The sequence below is a fragment of the Marmota marmota genome, unplaced genomic scaffold, assembly GCF_001458135.2.
Source record: "Marmota marmota marmota unplaced genomic scaffold, marMar, whole genome shotgun sequence".
NCBI classification, from domain to species: Eukaryota; Metazoa; Chordata; class Mammalia; order Rodentia; family Sciuridae; genus Marmota; species Marmota marmota.
In genome coordinates this window covers 33,959,075-33,985,933 of record NW_025999990.1, presented here as the reverse complement: position 1 = coordinate 33,985,933, position 26,859 = coordinate 33,959,075, and the positions used below count along the sequence as shown (strand labels likewise).

Below are 26,859 nucleotides of genomic sequence, written 5' to 3'. Positions count from 1 at the left end.
CCATTGTTCCATAATTGCCTCTTTCTTCAAGAGCCTTATTCCATCAACTTTTTTTTTCATTTATCTTTTGCTTGTCCCATTGGCTGCTTCCATTTATATCTATCATTATAGTCAACACCTATTAATACTTACAGTAAAAAAAAATTTAAATAAACTCTTCTTTGATTTTGTAATCTCATCTCTTAAAATATCAGCAATTCATATCCAAAAAAGGCCTTCAAATAGCAATCTGCACTTGCTGATCTCACTCATGGCTTAGTCCTATGACTACTCTAATTCCATATCTGCCTTCAATTCCAAAACTGCATTCCTGCCTTTTCTTCCACAGTGTATCCCCACAAACTCCAAATCAGCCAACTAATGTATCAGTTTTTCTTGACACACAATCCCCATTTATACAAAATGTATCACATATATGAAATAGTAAATATCAGAATTATGCACATTGCAGATAATAATAATGCAAACATCCCCACAGTGGCTCCTAACTTTAGAATGCTACATTTCAGAACATGTCATTCAGGGAGACTTTAATCCATGTTCTTGGGCCATAGTCATTCATATATGGTTCAGAAAAAAACTATTTTCTTATTGCTGAAAAAAGGCCTACTATACATTTCTTCAAAGTTCCCATGTGACTCCTTTACCATGTGATCAACCCCACTCCCAATCGCTCCTGTTCCTAATTTTAAACACAGCATTCGCATCACTACTTTTCTTCCTTTCTAAGAATCTCTTTGTTTGGAACACTTGCCAATTCCCAGCTCCATCTGTTGAAACTCTCTTCCAAGATCTACCTCAATCATCACATTCTTCTACAAAGTCATAGTATTTTTGTTCTTCCTTTATATATCTTATCATATTGCCTTCTCTTAATTATTATTTTGTGTTCATGTTCACCTTCTCTGTTGATTATATAAGTGTGCCTATATCTAGTATAAAATGATGGTAATAATATGTCTTATCTTTTAATTTCCGACAGTACCTAGTATCAAGCCCCCCGAAAAAAGTCAGAACTTAATACGTATGTCTTTCACCATATAATTATTCTTCTTTTCTCTCTCCTAGATCTATTGCCGAGCTCTCAATTCAATGGGCCAAGATTTGGAGAGACCTCTTGAGCTTAGAGTCAGGGTTTTGGATATAAATGACAATCCTCCAGTGTTTTCCATGTCTACATTTGTAGGACAAATAGAAGAAAATTCTAATGCAAGTAAGTAGTCTACTTTATTAAAGTAAACAAGAACATATTGGCTTCCAGATCACTCTTTACTTCCAGGCAACTACAGACTAAACTGCATCAAGGTAAACATGGCGGATTTTAGAGACAGCCCATAGAAAAGCATTCTGAACAGAAAGGCTTTCCCTTCAACTACAGAAGTAGCTCCAGTCTATCATCTACAAGAAGCAGCTCCAAGGCAATGAGGAGGAGTTATTTATGTGACTCATACACTGGCTCAGTAGAAGATTCCTAACAAATTCCAAGAACATTTTCCAAAGTGGTGGCAGGGGCATAGGGATGAACATTTAGTCTCCCAACCTGGCTGTGTTGAAGGGCAGTCTCACCCCTCTGATCATCATGTTTCTTTTTAAGTTAGATATTTAAGTTAGAGCACTTACCTGAAGGACTTTGACAGTCTCAAGGAGCCATTGTCTCTTTGTGGATCATTGTTTAGGGCAGTGTTTAGCTGCCAAATACATAAGGTACCTAAGTATGTTAGCTGTTTATCATGCCATTAAAGGGTGGCCTAAACACATGAACAGATAAGGTTGTTCCTTTGAAGTCAAAACTTCAATTTACATAGGAACTTTTAATCTTTAAATAGTATAACTTCTTATAAATTCTATAAGTCCTCACATTCTACTTTTATTCATTTAAATACTATATCTATACTTTGAATTTTTAAAATTCAAATAAATTTAAAATGGAAATGGGAATCTATTTTTTCTTCTCCCTAGTATCATTCTTTGGAGGCAACTGTAACATCTGTACTAGGTACATGTTTTGTAATTATATAAACATAAATAAACATGCTTTTGGACATAAGTAGTAACCTTATACATACTAATCCATGCAATTTTATTTAGATATATTTTGAACATATTTCCATATCAGGCCATCTTTCCTGATTTCTTCACTTATTTCAATAGTTGCACTGGATATCACATTATATACATATAATTAGTTAATTACCTACATTTTTTAAACTATGCTAAACATTTTTTAAACTATGCTAAAATGAAGAAAGGGAGAAAGAAAAGAAGGGAGAGAGATGGGAAGAAATGCCCTGCTTTACTTGTAGAAAAACTTTTTTGAAACAGTTTGGAAGGTAGAAAAGAATTCTAGATTATAAATGAATACTTGCAGCTTTTCATAGTCTATAGCACCTTTCATTAAAACCACTCATAAGAGAGATTTTCAAAATGAGTGAAAAGATTCAGCTATATACTGTCTACAAGAGGTGTCCTTCAAAATAAATACACAGGTAGGTTGAATAAATGGTTAGAAAGATAAATAACCATACAACACTGTGCATACTTAGGCCAGAGGGTCTGTATTAATATCAGATAAAAGCCATCAAGACAATGTAACTAGAAATAAATAGTGTAACTAGATATAAGAAGAAGATTTGGGCCTGGGGATGCAGCTTAGTGGTAGAGAGCTTGCCTAGCATGTGTGAGACCCTGGGCTCAATCCCCAGTACTGAAACACAAAGAGGATGTTTTATAATGATAAAATAATTAATTATTCAGGAAGACTTAAAAACTAAATTTGTATGCACCTTAACACAGATCCTTAATATATTGGAAGAAACAGACAATTCTGCCATTATATTATACCCATTTTAGGTGATTTGAAAGAATTACTAGATAGACAGAAAGCACGCAAATAAGGAAAAAAACCTGTAGAAACATAGATTTTAATAACACTGTCATATATCTTGGCCTGATTAATACTTCTAGGTATTCTAGGACACCATACCCCAGAAAAGTATGATAGAAATTTTTGTACTTCTACCATTAGAAGCCATAATGTTGGGCCATAAAATAAGTCTCAATAAATTTAAAAGCTTTAAAAAAAAAAAAAAAAAAAAAAAACCACTCATAAGGCCCGGTGCAGTGGCGCATATCTGTAATCTCAGCGGCTCAGGAGGCTGAGGCAAGAGGATAAAGAGCGAGTTCAAAGCCAGCCCCAGCAATTTAGCAAGGCCCGAAGCAACTCAGTGAGACCCTGTCTCTAAATAAAATACAAAATAGGGCTAGGGATGTGGCTCTGTGGTTGAGTGTCCCTGATTTCAATCCCTGGTATACCCCCATCCCCCCAAAAAAACACTCCTAATATCAATGGAAAAGATAAGAGACAGGACAGGACTACATGGAGTTAAATGAACATTTCTTTAAATCTACTAGTTATTCAGCACTTAACTGAGAACAGCCCCAAACAATAATAATATATATTTAATAAAAGTGAATATCCAATAGGAACTTCATTAGCTATTTAAATCTTGTCTGATCTCAACAAAAATATATTACCATCATCTCTATTTACAGCTGTGGAAACTTAGGACCAGATGATTTAGTTGCAAAGTGTGAAAGTCAGGAAAAAGTTGATTGGGTCTTAATATCATTTTGTTTCACCTAAACAAAACATCCTAAAGAAGAAGAAGTTGTACTAAAATAAGAAATGGAAATCCAGAATAACACACTTCCTTTGTTTGCTAGCTTCAGGAATCTCTGAGCTTCTAGTAAAATGTGATCTCTTATTAAGACAAGGGCAAAGAAAGGCGCTAAGGTATTGTTGTGTTGAAGCAGTAGAAAGGGAAGATACTAAGATTATATGGAACAACTAACACACTGTTGGGTAGGTAACATACTATACGGTAGCAAAAATGTAAATTGTCTCTTTGCAATCTATTTTCCTTCATTTCTAGATACACTGGTGATGAGACTCAATGCTACTGATGCAGATGAACCAAACAATTTGAACTCAAAAATAGCCTTCAAGATCATAAGACAGGAACCTTCTGATTCACCGATGTTTATCATCAACAGATACACTGGAGAAATTCGAACAATGAACAATTTTCTAGACAGAGAGGTAATTCTTTTTCCTCAAATGGGTGTTTAGTCAAAGGAACTGATTCTAAAAACAAGAATACTTAAGAGAGAGAGAAAGAAAACAATGTTTTGAAGTTATTAGTTATATAATCATCTCTCATAATGGTAACAAGAAAATATGTAAATTGAAAAAAGTATGGATTATTCAATGACATTTTATTCCAACATCTTTCATTTCATCAATTGATTAGGATTTGCCTTAATTTAAGAAAAATGTATTGTAAACGGACATAAAATTTGCGTAGAGATAAAAGCGCCATTAAAAAATAAAAGGTGTGCTCTTTAATGAAATAAGCATAAGAAACTTGCTGTTGGTCCCATGTTGGTGAGTCACAATGCATATGATCATGGTAGAGGCTCCAAGAATATAATATTGAGACAAAGAAGCCAGCTTGTTTCTTTAACCTAGCACAATTTGAATTCTTTGGAAGCAGTACTCTAATCCCCCACCCCACCCGACCTTCCTCCCTCCATCTCTTTCTTTTTTCCTTCCATGTAACATCTACTGGCAGCCCACCTACTGGTTTACTTTCAGAACTGGATCACAGGGTCAAAATAACAGATAGGAATTAAATAACACCCAAACCAATCATTGATTTACAAATAATGACTCGTAATTGTTAACAGAGTAGAATCACCCTTGCATGACTTACATTGTATCATGTGGTGCAATGTTTTAATTTTAAAATACCTATTTTTTTATTTTTTAAGAAATACAGTCTTTAAATAGAATGTATCAAATCTGCATATGCATTAGGGATACAAATGAGGATGTTTTATCTTCTAATTGAAGCATAATTAAATTTAATTTTAATTATTATAGCTATTTCAAAATGACAATCTCCCTACTAATGACTCTTAAGTTTAGGATAAATTAGATTATTTTCAGATTTTTAAAAAATGCTATCAGTTTCTAGGTTACCAAAATCTCCTTTTTTACACATTTGAAAATGATCAGTAATAGAAATTGATTATTTAGCTCTTCAAACTTTCTGAAGCATCCCAGTGAGAATCCTTTAATATCAAAATAGCTATAATGGTAAAGAGCTTTAAGAAAGGAGTGTCAGACATTAAGAAGATATCATAAAGAGATATCAAGATGTCTTTAACAATGAATGCCTTAAAGTTACACCCAAATTTTTAATTAAAAAAAAAAAAACTTTGTAGCTTTTACCAACTTTTAAAAATGTAAACACCATTGCATAGGACCAAGTATAGATACATCATCAGTAACTCCAGTGCCACAACTTTTCACCTCCCCAAAATACAAACTGTTTCTCTCCCTTTATTTTTCTCACCTATTCAAGGGCTGATGTATGGAATTTTCGTGTCTTAAATCTTTGGTAAACATTGGTCTGATCTTTCTCCTCTTGATCATTCTGGTCTGTTTCATCATTTATCAACTTTTTCCATCTCTGGACCTATTATGATTAAAAAGACACAAGATCTTTAAAAAAGTGTCACTTCTTTTAAATAATGCTGAGAATATAAGTGGCCACTTCCATATTGGCTCATGTGAGACTGGTGGATTTTTCAACAGTCTGTGTTATCCCTCTCTCTATCATAGACTTCTGTAAATGCTGAGTCAATCTTTTAGAAAAACTTTACATAAAACAGAGTAAAGACTCTATGTCAAGTGTGATATTGTTTGTAATGTGTACTTTTAGCAATATGGCCAGTATTCTCTTGCTGTGAGAGGCTCAGACAGAGATGGTGGGGCAGACGGCATGTCAGCAGAGTGTGAATGCAATATTAAAATCCTGGATGTCAACGATAACATTCCATATATGGAGATGTCTTCGGTAAGTACTTGTTCTTTCAATTTTTAATCTAATAATTTAAAATCAGTATATTTTAAATTTTGCACAATTATATTTACAGATATATGTGTAATAACATAATTGAAATGTAGACACACTTTTTGTATTTGTTTATACAATAGGAAAAAATAGATTTAAACAATGAAAAATAAAATTATAACACAATTTTTAAATAATGAATAATATTAAAACATCAATACAAGCCTAGTACAGTTCTTCTCTCATAGTTTGTGTTTTTGCTTTTCCCCCCACTTCTTGTTTTAGTACTCTGTACGTATCGAAGAAAACGCTCTACATTCAGACCTGCTCCAGATTAGAGTAATTGATTTGGATGAAGAATACACAGCTAACTGGATGGCAGTAATTTTTTTTATCTCTGGAAATGAAGGAAATTGGTTTGAAATAGAAATGAATGAAAGAACCAATGTAGGAATTCTAAAGGTTGTCAAGGTATAGTGCAATTATCCTATTTATTTTGTTTTCTTGATCTTTTTCAAAATGTTGTTTAAAATGACAATAACATTTTACACACTTGAGTTAGTGAAAGAATAAGAATTACTGTGCTTTAAAATTATAAATGATTTAAATTTTTTTAATATGAAATTTTTCTGCTTACAGTATTTCAGAAAAACAGGCATTGAACTTTAACTTGAAGTTATGTTTAGCAATACAGTACTCCCAAAAGATAATATGAATTGAAAGCATTTTTAAAGGAAAATCTTATTTTACACTTTCAACAAAGTATGATTAATATTTAATATTAATCTTTTCAGAATGTTTAAATGCAGATTTAACGGGCTCAAAAAATGTGCCCATGCTCAACCTTCTAAGTCAATTATTGTATGCCAAGAATATTCACCATGTAAATTAAAATTTGTTTATTCCTCTCATGCATTTTTATAAAATTAAAATTAAATTATTGGGATTACAAAATTGTCATAATCCCATCTTTCTGTGGCTGCTGACCAAGGCTGTTAGAAACATAAATATTTGGTCCAGTGTTCTCTTATTTCCCCACCCCTCATATTAATGATCTACCACATTCACCTGCAGTAAAATTTTCTCTGAGATACAAGAAAAAATAGATATTTGACTTGTAAGGAGCTGATAGTGAAGGTTTCACCTTGTGCTATAAGAGTAATAAGATTTAATATCTGAAATATGCACTAGCTTTGCTTTATCTCTCACAGCATCCTTGCAAATTAGATTATATTAGACCCATATTGCAGGTAAAGAGATTAAGGCTCAGGTAAACTATGTAACTTCCTCAAGTTCTCATAGTTGGTAAGTGGTACAGCCAATATTCAAACCTAGGTTTTTCTAGCTATGAAATTCATATTCTTAGCCAAGCGCAGTGCCATACACCTGTAACCCAGGGCTCAGGAGGCTGAGACAGAAGGATCACAAATTCAAAGCCACCTCAGTAACTTAGTGAGGTCCTAAGCAACTTAGCAAGACCCTGTCTCAAAAAATAAAAAGGGCTGGGGATATGGCACAGTGGTTAAGTGCCCCTGGATTCAAGCTCCAGTACCAAAAATAAAAAATAAAAAGAAATTCACATTCTTTCCATAATACTATGAACAATTCAATATTATGGAAATTGGATCCTCATCTATTGTACCATAAACTAATACGTTACTTTAAAAATTTATTCATCGTATTTTTTCATATCTCTATCCAGAATATAGTATAATAATTGTTTTCTCAAACATAATATCATATATACTAAATATTTTGTCATAATTATGTTGAGATAATTATGTGTGTCATGTACACATACATATATGCTATTATAGCTACTCTTTAAATTGCTATTAAGACCAAAATTCAAAATTTTAGCTAAACAGGAGAGATCAGTGTGTGAATCTCTGTTTTTATCTAAATTACTCTCATGCAAAAATTCTGAAAAATATCTTTTTATTTGGTACATAGGGACATAATGACATAGTTGTTTTGTAGATTTTATGAGCTGTGGATTTTGACAGCACTTTTCATAATGAAATTCACTACTTGATTATTTTACAATACAAAATTAATTTTTTTAGAATATGTTGGAGAAAAATAGGAATTTTATCATATAATAAATATGAATATTATAGTCCAGTACCCAACATACTCAAAAAGTCACATTTGCAGAAGTAAAATTTCTTCTAAATAATTCTTTATGGTTGAAACTTGTGTAATGATCAAATCTCTAATATAGTTGACCTATACTTTGTTATGAATAAAAACATAAAATGATGAAAGCTGACATAAATTATCTTTGCACTATAAGATACATGATTTTGACCATCTGTATTATTTTAAGTTTTTAATTTATTGAATGGGTAGAGTTCATGCCATACATTGGCAATTTTTTCAACAATGGATGTAGGACAACTAGACTTCTTCTTACTATGTTTGCATGTATTTTTTACATTGAATTAAAGACAAAGAAAGTAAGAATAGATTTGGTTTTGCATACATTTGTATTTAATGATGGAAAGAAATCACTTTTATTATTCTCAAAGGACTTCTCTTTCTTCTGACATTTTTAATAAAAAGGGCATTTTTTTATTATAATAAAACAATTTTACTCTGTATTTCCAGCCCTGAAATGTTTTCTTATGGTAAAACTATTTCACTCTGTATTTTCTAGCCCTTAGATTATGAAGAAATGAAGAATCTGCAACTTAGCATTGGAGTTAGAAATAAAGCTGAATTTCATCATTCAATTATGTCTCAATATAAACTCACAGCAACTGCAATCTCTGTGGTTGTGTTAAATGTAGTGGAAGGCTCAGTGTTCCGCCCTGGTTCAAAGACATTTGCAGTAACAAGTAATATGGGAGCAAATCATAAAGTAGGAGAGTTCATAGCTACTGACCTGGACACAGGTTCAGCTTCAACAACTGTTAGGTAAGAATGACATTTTCCAATTAATTTTTACCAAATATTGAACATAAGTACATATGTTATTTTTAATTTTTTTAAGTATCTGAATTAAAATATTTTCATTATTTTAAAACCGTCATTCAATTGCAAAAAGTACTAACTGCTGATTTGTTACTTGGGATATTTAAGAAAATATAAAAATTTGTGCAAAATGTACTATGTGAAACTGTGAAGATAAGTGGCAATAATATATCTGAAAAGTTCTTGTATGCCTGTGTTTATATATCTCATTAATCAATTAGCTAATTACCATAGGCGTTGGTTTTCCACAGTACCCCAATCTCACCTTAGATCCTGGGAAGATTTTATGAAACTGATTTTCACATTACAAAATTTCTCAGCTTGAAATAAATTAGATTTAGTTAGCCCATTTTGACTATTTTCTTCACTTTTACCAGCATTAAATGCTAGTCAATAACTTTGATACAAAACATTAGTTATATTAAGGAAAAATGTGCTATATTATAAAGACTTTAAGAACTCTCTATGACAAAAAGTGCTAACTACTGAATCGTCGCTTAAAGTATTTGATATAAGAAAATATAAAGTTTAAGCCAGGTGTGGTAGTACATGCCTGTAATCCCAGCAACTCAGGAGACTGACACAGGAGGATAGCAAGTGCAATTTGAGACCCTGTCTCAAAATTTAAAAAATCAAAAGAACTGGGGTATGTGTCTCAGTGGTAAAGCACCCCTGGGTTTAATCTCCAGTACCAAAAAAAAGTAAATAAATAAATAAATAAGGAAAGAAAAAATGAAAAGAAAGTATAAAGTTTAAGAACTCTGTATGTATAACTCTTCTACTTAATCACACACACACACACACACAAAAAAAAAACTGTGCATGTATTTGCACATGTGACTATGATCAGGAAGAGTGGAGAAAAGACCTTATTAAGGTGTATTAAGAGTTCTTTCCTGTGTTCTCCTCACACATGTGAGCACTTGTGTCCTCGACCTCATCACTCTGGACCACCATTGCTGATCACCTTTCTCATACCCCTCAGGAGTAAATCCACTGACAGATGCATCCTCCCCTCTTCTGAAGGTTCTGTCCTTAAAGCTTAGCACAATGCCTGAGACAGGGAGTTATATAACCGGTGTTTGTTTCACAAGTATGTCAATGGGGAGAACACTGAGGTCAAAGATGAGAGAGAAGGAGAATAAGATGGATGCACAGGCAAGGACGAAGTTTGGAATTCAAAAGCAGTCTCGCAAAGTCATCGTGAATTTAGTGGGGAGGACTGGAAATTGAGAGGGAGTGCAGGCCACGCTGAGGAAGGCTAAGGAACTTTTTTTTTTTTGATAAGAGAATAGCATAGACTTAGAGCAGCCCAGGATCTAGGTCTTCCCGAATAGTCTTGCTGTCACCCAAGGGAGATGATACTGAAGCATATAAGCATAAAAAGACATTCATCAGAAATGCTTACTTAGTTGTTTTTTTTTTTCCTTAAATTAAATTTTGGCCTCCATTTGAATGGCCCCATATAGCTGGTACTGTGAAAAAAAATCTCAGCTCATTGCAATCTATACCTAGGACTTATTACTACTGACTACAGAAATACATTTTATGATTAAACAGTCTTTTGTTAAGATAGTTGACATTGATTTACATTATTTTCTTTCAAATACAGATATGTAATGGGAAATAATCCAGCTGACCTACTAGTTGTTGACTCAAAAACAGGCATCATCACTTTAAGAAACAGAGTTACCAAGGATCAATATGACAGACTTGGAGGAAAATACCAAGGAACAATTCTATCTATAGATGGTAAGAAATCAATTTTAAATTATTTTTCTTCTAGAGAAAGCTATATGCGAACATACTCAGACATTAAAATTTTCATTTGTATATTTTTAAAAATATTTTTTACTTGTAGATGGACACAATACTTTTATTTATTTATTTATTTATTTATTTATTTATTTATTTATTTATTATTGGTGCTAAGGATCAAACCCAATGCCTCACAGGTGAGAGGCAAGTGCTCTACCACTGAGCTACAGCCCCAGGCCCCATTAATATATTTTTAAAAAACACTTTTCAAACAAAAGTTATTATGTAGGGTGTTACAGACTCAAATCTTTAATGCTGTGAGGCAGTATGATACAGTGCCTAAAAGCATGAGACCTGAGGTGAGATGCATTGGTATCCTGTACCATCTCTTACTAGCCCTAGAATCTTAGAGAAGTTATTCAGCCCATCCATACCTCAATCTTCTATGAAATGGGACAATAACAATTTTGAATTAGAATGATGTGATGATAATGATCAAAAATAATAGCAGAAGCAACAACAATACTATGAGCACAATACTATGAGCCCAGTTGAGTGAAAGTGCATGGACATTAACATCAGATTGATCAAATCTCTCTTTGACACCCTTTCAGACATTTGCTTCCATTTTGTTCAGAAAGCACATATTGAGTTCTAACTCAAGGTCAACCATTGTGCCAAGGTCTGGGATTATATCCATGAAAAGTTAAACAGCTGAGCTCACATTTATACAATAGCACTAACAAAATTACCTGCATTTCTTTTATTAATGTCATGTATCATTTGCCTTTTTGTTGTCTAGTGAAGAAGACACTGGACTTATAGTCAGAAGTTCTAACTTTGACATAATTAAATCTTGGGAAAATTGCAAGAACTTCTAAACTTCAGTTTTTCCTTCTGCCAGATTTGGGCAGTAACCTCTTTAAATCATATAATTTTGAGGACTAAATGGCACGATTAAATGAAAAACATTTAGCTGATGGCTAACAGGTGTTAATTTAATGTTTATTATATCTAACATACAGTATAAATCAGAGCAGTGTTCATGTCGTTTACGTTCTTGTCCACATTCCCCAAATTACAGGGCATAATGAGGCTGAATAAATATCTTCAAGCAACAATGGGAGAAAAACTTAACTCAAATTATTCCTATATTTTTACCCAATAGTTCTACTTCCAATAATTGTAGCAGAAGTTCTAAATGTTAAAGGTTGAATACACAGGGATGCTAGGTACAGCACTAACTTTAATAATTAAGTATTGAAGGCAAAGTCAATAGGCAATGAAGCAGGTCAATCATGGTCCACTTGATATGAAATTATATAACCTTTGGAAACTATATTGGTGAAAAGTGTATTAAGACATGAAAGAATGCTTATAGTTTAAAGTAAAAAATATAAACTGGAATGAGCTATATGATCTTATCAATGTAACATAAATAATAAGCAATGTTCAGACATCATAATTAAAGACAAAATATCATCAGAACAAATCAACATGGGGGGGCCTTTGGAACTACTACTATGGGTTTTTATTTTATTTTACTTCTTTCTCTAATTCTATAGTTTTCAAATTTTATGTAGTACCCAACTATTTATTATTTAAAGAAATAATCCCCCCAAAAAGGAATAATCCAATAATAGGATTAAGAGTAATAGTAATAAGGTTAATTATAATAATATAAAAATATTTGTATATAAAAACTGAGTCACAGACAAGGGATGACTTACTAAATTTATGCAAATAAAGACATTGAAAGAGGTATTGGCACAAAAAATAGTTCTATCTTATCCAAACATTATTGCACTCAATGTATAAAATATTTCTTCTGTTTTGAACATCACTATAGATTCTCTTCAAAGAACTTGCACTGGCACAGTCATTATTGACCTTCAAGGTTCTGGCTGGACAACTAGTAATGAAGATGGCGGTACCAGCGGTGGAAGTAGCAGTGGTGGTGACGGTGGTACCAGCACCAGCAGCGATACAGGTTCCAATACTGAAACCAGTACCGGTACTGATAACAACCAAGGAAGAGAAGACACCAGTACCAACACAAATGAGAATGGTTCCACTGATTCTGGTACTCCCAACACACAAGGAAATGACAATGGACAATCGACTGAGTATTTGCCTAATGAGAATACAGGTGGTCGAGGAATTCCCTCAGATAATGTACATTTTGGTCCTGCGGGTATTGGACTACTCATCATGGGATTCTTAGTCCTGGGATGTAAGTACTTCCACGATTCTATTTATATGTGCCCCCCCCCTTTAAAAAATGGTGGGAGGTGGGAAAAGTTTTCTAATTCTTTGGTGAAATATATTTTACAAATTATGATTTTGTGCAATCACCAAGAAATGTCTATGCTTGGTACTGAGTTTACAAAATGAAAAAAAAATCAAAAAACTTCTTGGCCCCTTATAGTGCAGTAGAAGGCAAAGATTTGTTTGTTGTCAATCTCAATGTGCTGGGAAAATGCCACAACAAGCAAGTTCAAATGGATCTATTTGGGTGAAGACAATCAGAAATAATTTATTGAAGCAATCAGAAAAGGCTACATTAAAATAAGTAAACTCTGAGTTGAGTTTTAACAAATGAGTACTAGTTAGCTTTAGGGACAAGAGAAAAGGAACATGATACAAAGAGGGGGGAAATTCCATGCGTAAAAACCCCAAAGAATGAGAAAACCAGGTACTGAAATAAAGGACTCCCGTGTGGAAGAAATAAAGGGTGTTCCTGAAGCACGGTCAGGGTTGAAACTAGAAAGAGAGGCAGGAGCAATATCTTGAAAGGATTTCATGCAATGCCGAGGCTGCATAGTTGAATAAAATGGAGACTCAAATAGAGCTAGGGCTGAATTCTGGTTCCTTGTCTGAATCTTTCAAAGGTTGCCAAATCTTTCCAAACCTTGCCTTTTTCATGTGCAAAATAATGATACTTACTTCACAACATTGCTGTGATAGCAGAAAAGAAGAACCACACAAGGCACTCAGCACATCCTGTGGTCCTAGAGCTCTAGTCAAGAATCTAGTCACAAGGTTCAATCCAGTGGATTCTCCAGTGGCTTTTAGCACTGCCTTGGATGATGGTAGAATGTAGGGGAGAGATGGGCCATGTGCTAAAGTGTCTGAGAATGAAGGGGAACTTCTGAAATAAATAAGTTGAAAATTGTGAAGTATGATTAAGTTAATGCAAACATTGCCCATTTCAAGTATGGAATCATAAAAATCTTCACATCAGAAGATACTTCACATATTTAATTAAAACACACACAAAATGTGAATTCTGAGCACTTACATATGAAATACGTTTTCTACCTTCCTTTGCCTTTACACATGAACAGTCATAAATATACATTTTTTTTTAACCAAACTTATTTGTAAACCAAGTTTACTCTGACTTTAAATAACAGTGCCCTTTGAACATTGTAATCAACACTGATTTGTCTAAACCACAGAGAGTTTGGACATGCTAATAACAGCTTAAAAGTGAGTCTCTATCTAAAATATACTCCAAAAAATGAAATTTCTATAGTAAGTAATAAGAGTTCATTTTTATTGGCTCATAATGTATTGAAGTAGTGAGCAGGAGAAGTTCTCTGAAAGAGGGAACAAGTTTTTAAAAAGGATGAAATGTCATCAAAATGAATCAAGGCAAGAAAAATGTAAAAATGCTAACAAATTTGCAGAACATAATGTAAAATGTATATGAGAAAAGATCAGTCTCTAAATTTTGGGCATAATGATTACCCATCAATATTATACTTTAAAGTGTATTACTTTATAAATGTAACTTGATTACCCAAGTGTGATTATCACAACTGTGTAAATAAATAAATAAGTTTGTTTTTATATTGCTGATTAACTTTCAGTAGTTAATAAAGGCTTTTAAATTAGAAATGGGCCTTTGAGTCAATACCTCTAGATTTAAAGTTTTCTCCCATCCTACCATATTTTTAAAACAGCAAAGCACACAGGATTTTTTTTCCCCTTCTTTTCTTCTTAGTTTACTCTCTAGTTTTTTTCTCTTATTTCGGTTCTATCTTTCTTCTTTGCTAACTTGCTTCCTTATTTTATCCTTCCTTCTTTCCTCAATTTTTTTTACTTACACATCCTTTCTTTCATCTACCCATTTATTCAAAAATATTTTAAAATATTTTATTATATGAAAAGATGATAAATAGATGAAAGAGAAAACTCCAATTGGTTAACAGGAAATGACACTGTTAAACAGTATGATAATCTCTCTTTGTGTAAAAGTAATTCAAAGAAAAGATATCTGTGTATGGGGAAATAATAGCCTAATGGGAAAAATCTCTGGGTGCAGAAGTAAGATTTTGTTATTGAAATACAGAAAGGCAGGCATATCTAAAAATAGAAAAATAACTAAAGGCATGAAAGAGAAAACAGAAGAACCAAGCATATTGCCTGGTACCTCCAGCTGACTTTCTTCTCTCCCATACTGTGACAGGGAAAATGGTCATCTGTTTTAATCATGCAATACTATTTACAATTTTAATATTGATTGTAGTCTGTTGAAGCTCACATTTACTTTGATACCTGATCATTAGTTTGTTTTCTGAAGTTTCCATAATAATTTAAAAATCAACAGAAGTTTTATTAGAAATTCAAGTTTAATTATAAAAAAGCAGATTGTTTTCTTTTAATAGGGCCCACTACTAACCCCAGTATTCCTCTCTTTCCACTGTCAGTGGTCCCGTTTTTGTTGATCTGTTGTGAATGTGGAGGAGCCCCTGGTGGTGGAGCTGGCTTTGAACCTGTTCCTGAATGTTCTGATGGAGCAATTCACTCATGGGCAGTAGAAGGACCACAGCCTGAACCTCGGGTAAGTGCTAATCTGTAAGAAAGGCACTCAACTGAGTCTTCATACATGAGCCAAGATGGTACAATCACTCAGTCTATGTAATACTTTGTTCTGGAATAGCTGATGGGGAAAGGAAGGGGAATTGAAAGTACATCAAAATTAGATGGAAGTAACCACAGAGAAGCTTTTCAATATGAGGATCATGTTTTAAATGAATTTCAGAAGTTTCCTAAGAAGTATTTTTTTAGGAAATCTGCAACAATTTGAGAATAAAACAAATGTATGATAAGAATGAGAAAATGTTGCTTCCTGTCTTTTAGGATATGACCACAGTCTGTGTGCCAACAATACCACCTACTAATGCAAATATGATAGAATGCATTGACAACTCAGGTAAGTAAAAAGAATTGAACAGCTCAAATAACTAAAAAGGAACTCTGTTCTCTCTGGTTGTATATGTTACTATATTTTAATGACCTTATTTGTCTTTAAAAGTGTTTACATGATTCCTTTTTAAATGACTAATGTGTAAATTATATGGTAAAGGTAAACCTGCTATAATTATTATTCTTATGTGATATATTTTTGAAATTTTCCTCAATCATACATAGGAGACTGATGATTTTCCTCCTCAATGCACAGGAGATGACAAAATTAGGACATCTATAAATGGAAGTACTGAATCATAACCATGAGTCAATTTTGTCAAGATTTTTATCTAACAGAGAAAATTTCATATATATAATTAAAATATATATCAAAATATATTTTAAGTGTGTGTATATATACACATATATACACACATATACATACTAAAATTAAAATACAACCTGATTAAAGTAGATCTGTGCTCATGTATTAAGGATACAATCTTCTATAATTTGTTTAATGACTCAAAGTTGCTCTGAGTTTATTATGACAAAGAAAAAAACTAGATTCATTCTTAGCCTCAATATCAGTGTTGATCTAAAATCTTTTCTTAAATTGAAAGACTCAACACTGTCAAAATCTTTTAAAGCTTTCAGCTAAGATTTTATGCATGTTGTGGAGTTTCCCCTTGTACTGGGGCAAGACTGTATAAATACAACTGGCCTTAAAAGAGGAGTCCAGACTACTTCACAGGCAAAAACCAGGGAACAATTAGAATCTCACAGTAAGTGGATAACTACCACTGTAATAAGAGGAACAATTAAAATAACTTCTCATATCTTGTGAAAATAGTTGTACCATGTTTCCTTTTCCAAGGTAAATGCTATTGATTGTTATTTTTCTCTTAGAGTTTTTCAAACTAATTATTATTAATGATTACTTTTCCACTTTGAACACTCTAAAATGTAATAGGCACTGACGTGTTTATAACTTGTTTATAACTTGCACCTTATTCAAAGAAGTCAATAACTAGTCTTTGAATCTATTTCTTCTCCTCACATATCCATTTTGGTGAACTTCCCAACCTAAAGAAAAACTCTTGTTAACTCACATCTCCTTTTTCCTTGGTGTCCAATAAGTTATCGTATCCAACATTGTTTACTGATGCATTTATGCTCTCACAAAGTCTATAAACCTTTGCACAGATCTTGAACCAATCATCATGGAAGACACCGGGTTAATTGAAGTATGAAAATTACACTTCCCACAAATTCGAGATCTTTCAAATATTAAGGTCATGAGAATTCCTATGCTCTTATGGACATTCTCTCTGTGGTATTTCCATACTCCATGCCATTGTTTTTTTTTTCCCACCTACCTCAAATATTGTAACAAGTTTCTACTCAACCTTCATGTCCAAGAGCAGATCGAAGAACCATGGCCTCTTCTCTGAAAGCTAGTGGAGTTACTTTTGTTGTTGTTTTTTGAGTTTTTGTTTTTGCCTTTTTCTGGATGCCTGGGCTTCCAATAATACATTGGAGGTATGCTTATACTGTTTTTTTAACCTTCAAAATTTGAGTTATTTATCCCAATCTCTCAATTCGAAATCAAACTCTTGAGGGCATAGGTTTTTGTAACTTTTCTGCAGTCCCCACTTCTAACACATCATACAGTAGTCTCTGGATAGGTAATTACCAAATTAACAAATTGATCATTATTTTTTGACCTCAAGATCATAATTACCTCTCCTTTCTTTATATGTCATCTTCATTTTATTTCTTTTCTCATGAGTGCATGCCTGGATGAGGAAATCTTACATCCTGGTAGTTTTTAGTTTATATTATACTAGAGAAAGTAAATTTAATGTGATCAACATTTTTAGGAGTTTATACAAATGAGTATTGTGGCAGAGAAATGCAGGATCTGGGAGGAGGAGAAAGAACGACAGGCTTTGAACTAATGGATGGAGTTAAGACATCAGCGGCACCTGAGATATGTCAAGAATATTCTGGAACATTAAGAAGAAATTCTATGAGGGAATGTAGAGAAGGCGGTTTGAATATGAATTTCATGGAAAATTACTTTTGTCAGGTAAGGCCTGTAGCTGCGTACCTTCCTCTCTATCCACCATATTCTAAGTTTTTCCATCAGGCAATTTGGGAAGAGTCTTGGATTCCCAACTTCTAATCTTCATGCCCAACAATTTTTATTGTGGCTGAATAATAGCCCCAAAGCTCTCATCTGAGAATGTGTACTCTCCCTTTTAAAAATAGCCAGTGACTCCCAGTTGTGTTCTCTTATAACATAAATTCCAAATTCTTCAACATGGCAATTAAGGCAATTCACAAATTGACACCCCCTGCCACATCTCCAGTCACCCTTCCTTCCCATCAGCCTCACTTGCTGAGCACCTTTGCCTTCTCCACAGTGGACTGTTCTCTAAGGTTTTGCTTCTGTGTGACCCTCCTGCAATGCTTTTATCCCCTCCTCTCTCACAAAATCTTGCACCCATCCATGAAGATCCAGTTCAAATGTCACTGCCTCTCTGAAATTTTTACAGTTAATTATCTCATCCAAAATAAGATCCGTGTTTCCACATCTGTATTTTTGTAGTACTTTTTACATTTTATAGAACTTACAATTGCCAAAATGTGTTCATGTATATGTCCACCACCATTTTTAGTGCCTCATCCATATGTTCTCTACAATGTAGGGCTAGCACTCAGTTCAGTTTCAAGCACATAGTAAACATTCATTAAGAGAGCCACAGTACATTTCCAGAACATTCTAAGAAATGAAAAGAGTGTGGGGCCTGGAAAAGTTTGGCAGAAGGAGAATTAACCTTGCCATCCCCAGGCAGAGACCCAACTGCTTGTGGTTACACATTACATGATATTCAACCTTCAGCAACTTCCTGTCTCTGATTTGGACTAGAAATACAGTTCTGTCCTTCTGCATTCTCACCTAAAATGTTTTTATTAATTCCCCTCTGGTTTAGAGAGTGATTGATATTTTTAAATAAATATTAGTAAAAAGCCTTTTAAATAGTAATTAATAATAATTGGAATAGCTCCTGAAACATATGGGAATACTTTCCATTCAGGTCCCTACCTATGAATATTATCGTCACAAAAAAAGTAGAATTGTGCCTTGAAACCTTCACTTATAGCTCCCACTGGCCACTCAATCGACTTCATTGTGATCTCTGATCAGCACCACTTGAAGGAGATGACTTCCTTCTCCTATAGAAGGACAACCTCCATCACTCTGCATACCTGAACCCATGCTCCCTGGCATCTATGATCATGCCTTGTCTGTCTCGTCCTACTGAAACATGAACCCTAGGAGAGAAGATCATATCTGCTTTTGTTCATTGTTGCATAGCTAAGTTCCTAACAGAGTGTTTGCCAAAGAACAAAGGCTGAATAAATATTTTTTAAGGAACTAGCACAATGAGTTGGTTGACTACATGATATTTCTGATAGTCAACCTGAAAGCCTGCAATTCAGTACCATGAACTGCAAAGATGAAATCAAAGTACACACATCTGTGGGCTTTCAGCTTGAATTGAAAGAGATTAATTTTTAAAATTTGTCTGGGATCACCTTTATTTTTTAATATAAAAATGGCACAGATCCAGAGTCAAACTTTCCTATTGCACTAAAAAGGCCACATTAAGCCAGGCACAGGGGCACACAGCAATAATCCCAGTGACTCTGGAGGCTAAGGCAGGAGGATTGAAAATTCAAAGCCAGCCTCAACAACTTAGCAAGGCTCTGAGCAACTTAGACCTGTCTTAAATAAAAAATAATAAAAAAGGGGAGCTGGGGATGTGACTTAGTGGTTAAGCACCCCTGGGTTTAATCCCTGGTAACAAATATAAAATTAAAAAAGTAAGTAAATAAAAAGGACACATTAAAATAAACCTTCCCAGATCCACAACATTCATTCTGCTTGAAGGAAATAAAATACAATGCTCAATAAACCCATAAACTATGAACTGCCTTTTTTAGGGAAAAAAATTATATATTTATATACAAACACATTTTTGCATACCTCCTTCTAACTTTTTTTGTATGTAGCAATTTTTTTGTTCGTTTGTTTGTTTTGGTACCAAGGATTGAACCCAGGGGTGCTTAACCACTAAGCCACATCCTCTGCCGCAGTCTGGCTGGGCACAAAATCACCGAGGCACCACACAGCCTTGTAGATTCAAACAGCAACTCTTTATTCCCGAACTCTCACCGGCACTCTACACACACTGCCTGGGAATACACTGCCTCTACTATTCTCTCAGAACTCCACCAAAGGAGCGGGTGCCTGAGGCAGCAGGATACGCCCTAATCCCAGGGGATCTGCCCTAATCCTGGAGCCACCTTATTCCCATCAGGATCCACCTGGAGCCACCCTAATCCCTGAGCAGGGTCACCTTTCAACCCCAAATGCCATGCGTCATTCCTACTTGGCTATGGCTCTCAGCAATCCTCTATCCTTTCTTTTATTTTTTTATTTTGAGACAGGGCCTCACTAAGTTCTTGGGGCTGGCTTTGAACTCACAATCCTCCTGCCTCAGTCTCCCCAGCTCCCAGGATTTCAGGTGTGCACCACCGCACCTGATTGTTTATAGCATTTTCATATGCCTCCTTCTAACTTGGTTATAAAATTGTTTATGGGACTTTTTTGTATGTGATTCTGTGCCCAAAATGTACTATTTGAAATAAGTCTACCAAAGTAAATTTTAAAATCAAGACATATTATTGGAATTATAGTTAAAATATCTTCTTACCAAATTCTTTCAAGAAATTATAATGTCTTTAAAATCATTTCCAGTAGATATTAGAACTTTGCTCTGCGTATGCCTCTTTGGAAATGCCCTGGAAGAAACAACAATGGTAACGACAATATGTATTCATAATTTCATTTTCTCTTTTCTCTACAAATTCAGAAGGCATATGCTTACGCAGATGAAGATGAAGGACGCCCGTCCAATGACTGTTTGCTCATATATGACATTGAAGGGGTAGGTTCGCCTGCCGGCTCCGTGGGCTGTTGCAGTTTCATTGGAGAAGACCTGGATGAAAGCTTCTTGGATACTCTGGGACCTAAATTTAAGAAATTGGCAGATATCAGCCTGGGAAGAGAAATCGACTCTTATCCAGACCCTGAACCTTCTTGGCAACCTCAGAGCACTGAACCACCTTGCCCTCAGCAGACAACAGAGCCCATGGTGGGTGGACACCCACCAGTCTCCCCGCACTTTGGCACTACTACAGTAATTTCTGAGAGCACCTATCCCTCAGGACCTGGTGTACAGCATCCTATGCCTATTCCTGATCCTCTGGGCTATGGTAATGTCACTATGACAGAGTCTTATACCACCTCTGGCACTCTGAAGCCCTCTGTCCATCTTCATGATAACCGGCATGCATCAAACGTGGTGGTGACAGAGAGGGTGGTGGGCCCAATCTCTGGCGCTGATTTGCATGGAATGCTAGATATGCCCGACTTGAGAGATGGCTCGAATGTGATAGTGACAGAAAGGGTCATAGCACCAGGTTCAAGTCTACCCACCTCTCTGACCATCTCTAATCCTAGAGAGTCTTCAAATGTGGTAGTGACAGAAAGAGTAATCCAACCAACTTCTGGCATGATGGGCAGTCTGAGTATGCACCCTGACTTATCAAATGCCCACAATGTGATTGTGACAGAGAGGGTTGTTTCTGGTGCTGGCATAAGTGGAATTAGTGGCACAGCTGGGATAAGTGGAGGTGGGGGCATAGGTAGCAGTGGCCTAGTTAGCACCAGCATGGGTGCCGGTAGCATGGGCCTGAGTGGAGCTGGAGTCAGTGGTGGTGGCATTGGGCTGAGCAACCTGGGTGGAGGTGGGGGTTTGAGTAGCAGTATGGGGGGGACAGCCACTATTGGTCATGTGAGGAGTTCCTCTGACCATCACTTTAGCCAGACCCTTGGATCTGCCTCCCCTAGCACATCTCGAAGTCGAATCACAAAGTACAGTACAGTCCAATATACCAAGTAATCAGGATCCCAGTGTACCTATTCATAGTAATTGTGATGTAGGTTCAATTCCCACCACCCAAAAATCTAACAATGCAATTTATGATGCACAACTAGGTGCTAAGATAATTGTGGAACAAGCTGAGGAACCACGATGAGAAAAATAAATGAAAACATTGCTGTGGGGGAGAGCCTTCCTTAGCATTCATAAACATTTTTCTTATATTAGTACTAATGAAATTGTGATTGTGAACTAAATTAAGGAATGGTCTTTTTTTTTGCTTCATGTCCTTTAGGGCCTTTTTTGCATCTATGAGGCCTCTAGTACATCTCCAATATGTTAAGAAATAAAATGTGATCATGTAAAAGCACTGGCCTTAAGATAGCAATTGGCATAATTCTCCTTGCTCTGTTATGATTTGCCATGTAACTCCGGCAACTTTCAAAAAGTATAAAGATGTGATATGTTTATGTGGGGAAACAGGTTATTAACATGCTGTTTCCCTCCATATACCCTGTTAATTTCATGGATAATATAAACTAAAAATCCAACCATAGATTTAGACCAGGGTTAATCATTAAATAAAATCTGACTACATAGTCAAGTCCATAAACAACCAAGGACTTTTACCTCGATTGCACCGTAACAGGACTCAATGAAGTGAACTTCAAATTAGGAAATATTTCCTAGGGGAGAATTCCATGAAAGAGCAGCAAGAAAGTAAGATTTGTTCAGGGGAAACTGGCAATGTCTGCACCTGAATTTCGTGCTAGGACTTCGTTTAAATCTCCTATGGAGTCAAGGACTTTTCTGATTCTAGACTGTGTGTGATGGTAAATGTGATCTTGAAGAATATTGCTTACTGGTGAGGTTATGGGACATCACACTCATTTCTCTCTTTACCACTATGGTACAGAATCAATAATAAGGAAAACTTGCCAAGTTAACTTCTTAGATTGAAGCAAATAACACCTAACATGGTTGTCATCGTTGGTGGTAAATGACCTTCCAAGTAAGCAGATGAAAACTGCGTTGTATTTTCAGATTGCATTTTCAGTACATGCTCTTCACTCATACCCAGCTTTTTACTACATAGCTCCTAAGTTAAAAATGATTTACTTAAGCTGAGCTGTGGGGGAAAAAAAGCTAGCAGTGTGGTTAAGCTTTGCGGGGAATTTTTTTTAAGGGTCTCTAAGAAATGTTTTTGAACATGTAAACTGTTTTAAATGGGGAAAGTTAGAAAAGAATTGTTTGGTAAAGTAATACCATAGTAATTATTAGCCTTAATTGAGTTTGGTACTTTCTTTAAACAATCCTCTGCTGCCATTTTGAGGTGATAAATCAGAATTAACAGAGTTTGATGATATTGTGTTAGCAAGAGTGAAATAATACTAGACAAACCCATTCCTTCAGTCTATCCCACTCCCTAATTAAATTTTTTCACTAGCATAAATTTTAAATTGCTAGTTTTATTTTTAATAAGCTCTTGGCTTATACTTGGTTCTGATTAATACTTTCCAAATAAAATAGTATATTTTTTTAGCTTCAAAACTTAGTAATGTGCTATTTATGATGTATTATTTCTTTGTATTTACCATATTATGTTACCTGATTAAGACTCTCTAAAAAGAATCAAACCATTCAAAGAGATAGGTAAATTTCCTATTGCATGGTAGAGGAATTTTTCCTCTTTTTAAAATCCATTGTTAATTTAAATTTCACTAAAATGAAACTACATCTGACAAAATAAAATTAGAAAAAAAGTCTTTCCCCTGGAATTGTGAATTTTATACAACTTTTAAAGATTTTTCTCCTGTCTCCTAAAATTTCCCAGGGTGTTATACAATCCAAGAATCATCATTTAACTTCCAACACTTCTCAAAGAGGGCTAGGAGTGAATTGTTTTATCTAGAGCTATTTTGCTCTACATAACAGCAGATGAGGTTAATATTTTAAAAGCCACAATATGCATCTTATTTTAACTCTGTAGAATATGTAAAATTTTGCCAAAATGCAGAGGTGTAAATAAAGTCATTTAAAGGGTGTCTTTCTTTTATTTCTTTCTGTCACTTTAGGGGATTGCATTAAGGATGGGTAATTGTTTTTTCCAGAAACAAAATCAAGAGGTGTTTATTAAAATATACTTGAGTATGTTTGGGTTCAGGAATTTGAAGGAAAAGGAATAATTATTAATTAATTAAGACATTAAAGAAATTAATTAGTTCATTAAAGGAATGGTATCTGACCATAAGAAGTTTATTTATTGTCCTAATATGATATATCATGATAAGTCTCTTCTTAAAATACCTGATACCTTCCAGAGTTGGTTTTTAGGTTATCTACCAAATGGCGGAATGACAATCTTAAAGCTGCTGTTGTTAAGATCAATTATAAAATTATGGAAAATACAATTTTAAAATGCTAACATTAGTCATTTATTTTTCTAGGAAGAGTCCTTCAAGTCAACGTTTTTGAGGGAGGGTGGGGATTGCACAGTGATGTTCTAACTCTTCAGTTGTAAATTTCACAATCACCTTTTTAAAACATCAAGAATTCTAAGACTCATGTGAAGGTATATTTTTCAATGAGTAGCCTTTAGGCAGAATTTCATTCTTTTGATGCTTTACTCTAACTCAGATACATCATTCCATAGACCTAGAAGAGATGTGGAAATAATTTCATAAGTAAATAACTACAATTTACATCCATATGGCATGTTGAATCGTAAAGCAACATGCTCTTAGCAAAAGGGAAAAGGAATAGATAGTAGTTTCGTGTTTTGCATATATGGTTTGAAAACAAACCACGTTTATATAACATCTGATTTTCTAAAAAGGTATTCCTCAAGGCAAAAATTACTGTATTATAAATACTTTATTATTTAATATCAACCAAAATACCCTCTTGAGCTAATATTGACATTGAATTCCAGATATATCTGCTATATATTACTTACCGCTATGCCTGATATAACTATTTGCACTGAAAAACTTGCAGGTAAAATATCTTTTTAACATTATTTATATATCTTCATCTGGACTTCTGCTCTATACTTATTAATAAAGTTTTTGGCATCATAATTTTATTTGATGTATTATTCTTAAATTTTAATTATATATCTTTAAAAAATTACATTTTTATATTAGGTGGATGTGTTTAGTTATATAATTTATTTCTAAATTTATACCAAGATTTGATTGTCAGCCAAAGCATATGACATCCTTTATTTTTAGTAGGACATTAAAAGGATTAAAATCAGTGGGAAAAAATGTCTATGACTATTTTGGAAAGACTTTTTTAAAAAAGTACTTACATTTTTCCATGCCTATTTAATAAGTTCCAGCCTTTATAGGGGATTGCTGATATTTTTAAGACCTACTTCACATTGCATTGGAATATAACAGTAGAACAAATCTTGTTAGTCCCAGGTTATTCAATTTGTGATAAGACAAAGCCTGAATGGATCAACCTATTATTCTTCAAACACTTTTGAAATATGAATAATTTATTGTTTAATTATCTATATTTTCTACCATTTCATTATATATTAATTACTAAACAATTCATGATCAAATTGCTTTTGATCTAACTTATTTTTCATTGTCTATCTATTTCCCAAGCATCTTAAAACTCTGATGTTCATCTTTGGTGATGTTTAAAACAAGGTGCTTTCCTTCAAGTTTCAACATAAAAGTTTGGGGATTATGTGGGTGCTAGTTCCTTGCTTCATAATTGGTGGCTCTTTTAAGACAGTTTGTAATTCCAAAGAGTTGTGTTTATAACAATAAAGATTGATATGCCTCTGTTATCTTTTCTGAATTATAAGGTTGGGGGAGGTTGTAGATTGTAAGAAATAATTAGGAGTTATTAAATCTCTAGTTATTATTTCAACCCATACTCAAGGATATAATTATTTTATTTTCACAATGTTAAAATATATTTTCATTCTCCCTTTCCTAGTTTCCTTTCTTTTTCTTTTTTCTTTTTTTCCATGTTTACTGAGAGATCTACTCTGGAGTACACCTTAGGGAAGCCAGAGCCCAGCCTTGACCAGGTAGTTAGCCTCACTCAAATAAACAGATGGTTTTTTAAAAAGTAAATAAATAAAAGCTTGCATTTTAAAATTTTGATATTTTTTAGCATTTCATGTATTACATATTTATTTTATACTTTTACTTCTTTCTTTCATACTCTGTTTTGTCTACACTCACATTTTGTTTCTTCTAAGTGGCTTTTGTTTTTTGCTTTTGAAGTCAGACCTCTTCCTTCCTGTGTCAGCAAGCCATGTATCTCTCTCTGGGTACAGGACCCTTCTGACCAAGGGGTAGTCAGGAAAGAGCAACGTTATCTGTGGGCCTGGAGAGAGTTCAAGAAGGAAAACAACAGGACACAAGGTCCGAGAGGTAACAGGGGTGAACTTGAGTTGGCCTTGGAGGCCATTCTAAACTCTGACTCATTCTGAGTATAATAAAGAGCCACTGGCAAAGTCTGGGATGAGCAGTGCTCTGCTCAGCTTTGTATTTTTTAAATATCACTCTACTTACAGTGTTGGCACTTACGGAAGGAAATCACAGAGTCAAGGAAACTGGCTAGAAGGTTACCGTGATAATCCAAGAGAGTGGTCAGATCACGGCGGTTTGGTAGCAAAACAAGTGACAAAAAACAAAACAAAAATTCTAGACAAGTCAATAATAAAGTGGCATGCAGAAAGAAACTGGATATAAGGTCACCGCGCAACAGATTAAATTTAAGGCTCATTATAAACTGCCTTGGAAAAACTCAAGCATTCACAGTGCAAATGAAGAATATTAGATTGACCAAAATTTGAAAGTTATGCCAGTTTCTAGTCATGTACTTTGTGATTGAGTTCCAATAAGAAATTTATGCCAGGTGCCTTGGCACATGCCTGTAATTACAGCAGCTTGGGAAGCTGAGGAAGGAGGATTGTGAGTTCAAAGCCAGCCTCAGCAACTTAGCAAGGCCCTGTCTCTTAA

The 26,859-nt window shown here is 34.4% G+C and overlaps 1 protein-coding gene across 2 annotated transcripts in view; it reads left to right on the top strand.

The window, feature by feature from the left end:
- Dsg1 (desmoglein 1) overlaps positions 1-25,673 on the top strand; it is a 37,950-nt gene extending 12,277 nt beyond the window's left edge. For both annotated transcript variants that reach the window (XM_048806391.1, XM_015482459.2), the window contains 11 exons: positions 1,069-1,213; positions 3,933-4,099; positions 5,787-5,921; positions 6,204-6,389; positions 8,578-8,837; positions 10,507-10,646; positions 12,502-12,885; positions 15,368-15,501; positions 15,801-15,873; positions 17,732-17,940; positions 20,795-25,673. In XM_048806391.1, coding sequence (XP_048662348.1) covers positions 1,069-1,213; positions 3,933-4,099; positions 5,787-5,921; positions 6,204-6,389; positions 8,578-8,837; positions 10,507-10,646; positions 12,502-12,885; positions 15,368-15,501; positions 15,801-15,873; positions 17,732-17,940; positions 20,795-21,886 — 2,925 coding nt within the window. In that variant the 3' untranslated portion in view covers positions 21,887-25,673. The remainder of the gene's footprint in view (positions 1-1,068; positions 1,214-3,932; positions 4,100-5,786; positions 5,922-6,203; positions 6,390-8,577; positions 8,838-10,506; positions 10,647-12,501; positions 12,886-15,367; positions 15,502-15,800; positions 15,874-17,731; positions 17,941-20,794) is intronic.
- Positions 25,674-26,859: the final 1,186 nt, after the last annotated feature.